This window comes from Sprattus sprattus, assembly GCF_963457725.1.
Source record: "Sprattus sprattus genome assembly, chromosome: 6".
Taxonomy (NCBI): domain Eukaryota; kingdom Metazoa; phylum Chordata; class Actinopteri; order Clupeiformes; family Clupeidae; genus Sprattus; species Sprattus sprattus.
In genome coordinates, this window is record NC_137925.1 from 5,600,292 (window position 1) to 5,602,791 (window position 2,500).

Below are 2,500 nucleotides of genomic sequence, written 5' to 3' on the forward strand. Positions count from 1 at the left end.
ACAAGGTCTAGAGCAGGGGTGCCCAAATTCTTTCTTGTCAGGGGCCAAATATTAATCGGAGTGGAGGGCCGCGGGCCAAAACCAGAGTTTCATGTTAGGTCATGTCCCATTATATTGAAATGTGTTGCATATGTGTACCCAATTAACATTACCTTTAATGTACATACCTGCAAACTCAGAAGGGCTAAAAAAAAGGTGACAAACCAAGCCCTGCCTGTAGGGGGGTCTGGGGGTATCCCCCCCAGATTTTTTTGTTATTTTAACATGTAAATTAAGCATTCTGGTATACTCCAAGACGAAAATAATGGGGAAAGATAACATTTGCTTCAGGTAAAAAAAGAAACATTTATTAACATATCATACTAATTGTATGTAATCTATTAGTATACACAGGGAAGATAGGTAGGGGACTTCTATAATGGCCAATCAACTAACAGCAAGTTAAAGGCTAATAAACATGATTGCAGGCAACAAGAGTGACTGCTGATGTTTCGATGGAAATACTCCCATTATTTTCTATTTGTATCCGTCAAAAGAGAAAGATATAACAGTTACGTGTAAGCTGTGCCGTGGAAACAAGCGCCGTGACAGCACTTGACTCCAAAGGCTACCTCCACAAACATTTGTTAAGCTAACACGAGCAGGTGAAACTTGTAGCAAGAGAGCGTCATGCCTTGACCTCAACTGAAGGACAGACTGCCCCAACTCAGATAGAGAGAGAGAGAGAGCTTGCACATTGACTACTGGTTGATTTCATATTTCATATCAACATTCTTTACACAAACATAAGTAAGGTACTTACAGTTGGCAGTTGCTAAACTCGTGTTGACATGTGTGAATTTGAACTCATGAATATGAACTTGTTCTACCTTTTCCCATTATAGGCCTACATGTAAGTTGAGAAGACTATAACATCAGCTAGATAACTAGCTATCATTTCATGCAAACGGAGCTCTTCCATTTAAATCGTTTAAGGTTAAGGTAAAAGCTAGCTAGTTAGCTAGCATAGCAACAAGATAACCATAGATATGGATCTGTATTGACAAAAGGTCAATAGCGCCCCCCTTGACCCATCTGAAACAATGTTAAAACTGTGGCCAAGCAGTGAACTGCAACCAGTCTTAGTTAAATATGACGTTGAAACAGAGACCCTGTTAAAAATGGGTTAAAATGCTGTCTAACGAATGACGTTCTAACTATAATTCTGACCGGAGCGCGGGCCAAAATAAATCCAGCGCGTGCCACATTTGGCCCGCGGGCCCCAAATTGGGCAGCCCTGGTCTAGAGGAATATATACCATTTAAATGTGTCTAAGCGCTAATAAGCTAGCGCCACTTCCCACATCAGAGATGTAAAGGCCATGTTGACAGTCATCAGGACTGCATATGCAGTAATGGAAGAGCCCAGAGACTCTTACACTTAACTGTTAACAGTACCGACACATGCCAGCAGCGTGAAACACTCGTCTTGCTTTGAGTGGGCATGTCGAGGCGTGTGGAAAAAGTGTCACAGCCCGGACTAGCGAGCTAGTTAGCATAACAGAGCTGTCATTCTGTTAAAGTAAGCACTGGATTAAATATCTAATGTACCAGTGATGGAAATTGATATTACCATTAATTTATATACTTACCATTGCATTGCAAGCATTTTCTCCTGTGTGTGTGTGTGTGCCATGTGTATTGATAGCCTGGGCACACCCTTGGTCAAAGCCACAACCATGGCCTATGCTAAGTAGGCCTCAGGAACAAATGTTCATGACACCCTAGCAGACATCTTTCCTGCCCCAGGTGATGGATTCACCTATCCACCATTTTGCCTTTGTGTGTGTTCCAGAACCATCCATAGGAGGGTCCCCTCCCTCCCCTCCCCTCCCCTCCCACCTACTTGCCCCTCTCCCACCTTCACCTGTAAACTCCCCCCCCCAATGATGACCCCTAACCCCAATGTATCCTTCCATGGTTGAATGGTACTTAAACTGTAACACTGTAATGATCTTTAGTCGTTTCCTTGTCTACCGTGATGCTGGAACTGGCTCCCTGCAGGAGTGCCTTGGAATAAACCTCTAGAAACCTTTGATTCACCTCGTGGTCCTTTGTCTAAAGTTTGTCGTCAGCTACGGTTCCGTCACCAGGAACAACAACAACCCCTTAAAAGGCCCTCAGAGCTTTTTCTTTTTAGCAAACTCTACGATTACCCATCCACCCACACACACACACACACACACACACACACACACCTGCTCCAGAATGAAGCGGGCCTGGGTCTCTCTCTCTCACACACACACACACACACACACACACTCTCTCTCTAACACCCCTGGTCCTCACCGATGACGAGTGTGCCCTGGATCTTCTCCAGGATGAAGCGGGCCTGGTTGGACAGCCTGGCGCTCTCTGCTCCCAGCATGCCCAGCATCCAGTCCTTGCGCAGGACATAGTAGCGCATGCGCAGCTCAAAGAAGTCCCGCAGGATGTCCTGCACCGTCTCGTACTTCTTCAGA

At 45.0% G+C, this 2,500-nt stretch overlaps 1 protein-coding gene across 1 annotated transcript in view; it reads right to left on the minus strand.

The window, feature by feature from the left end:
- Positions 1–2,500, minus strand: part of top2a (DNA topoisomerase II alpha) — a gene marked incomplete at its 3' end in the record, with an annotated part of 27,348 nt that overhangs the window by 8,596 nt on the left and 16,252 nt on the right. Inside the window, exon 24 of the mRNA XM_080841225.1 lies at positions 2,328–2,500. This exon is cut by the window's right edge and continues 23 nt beyond it. Within this exon, the coding sequence (XP_080697351.1) occupies positions 2,328–2,500 (173 nt within the window). The remainder of the gene's footprint in view (positions 1–2,327) is intronic.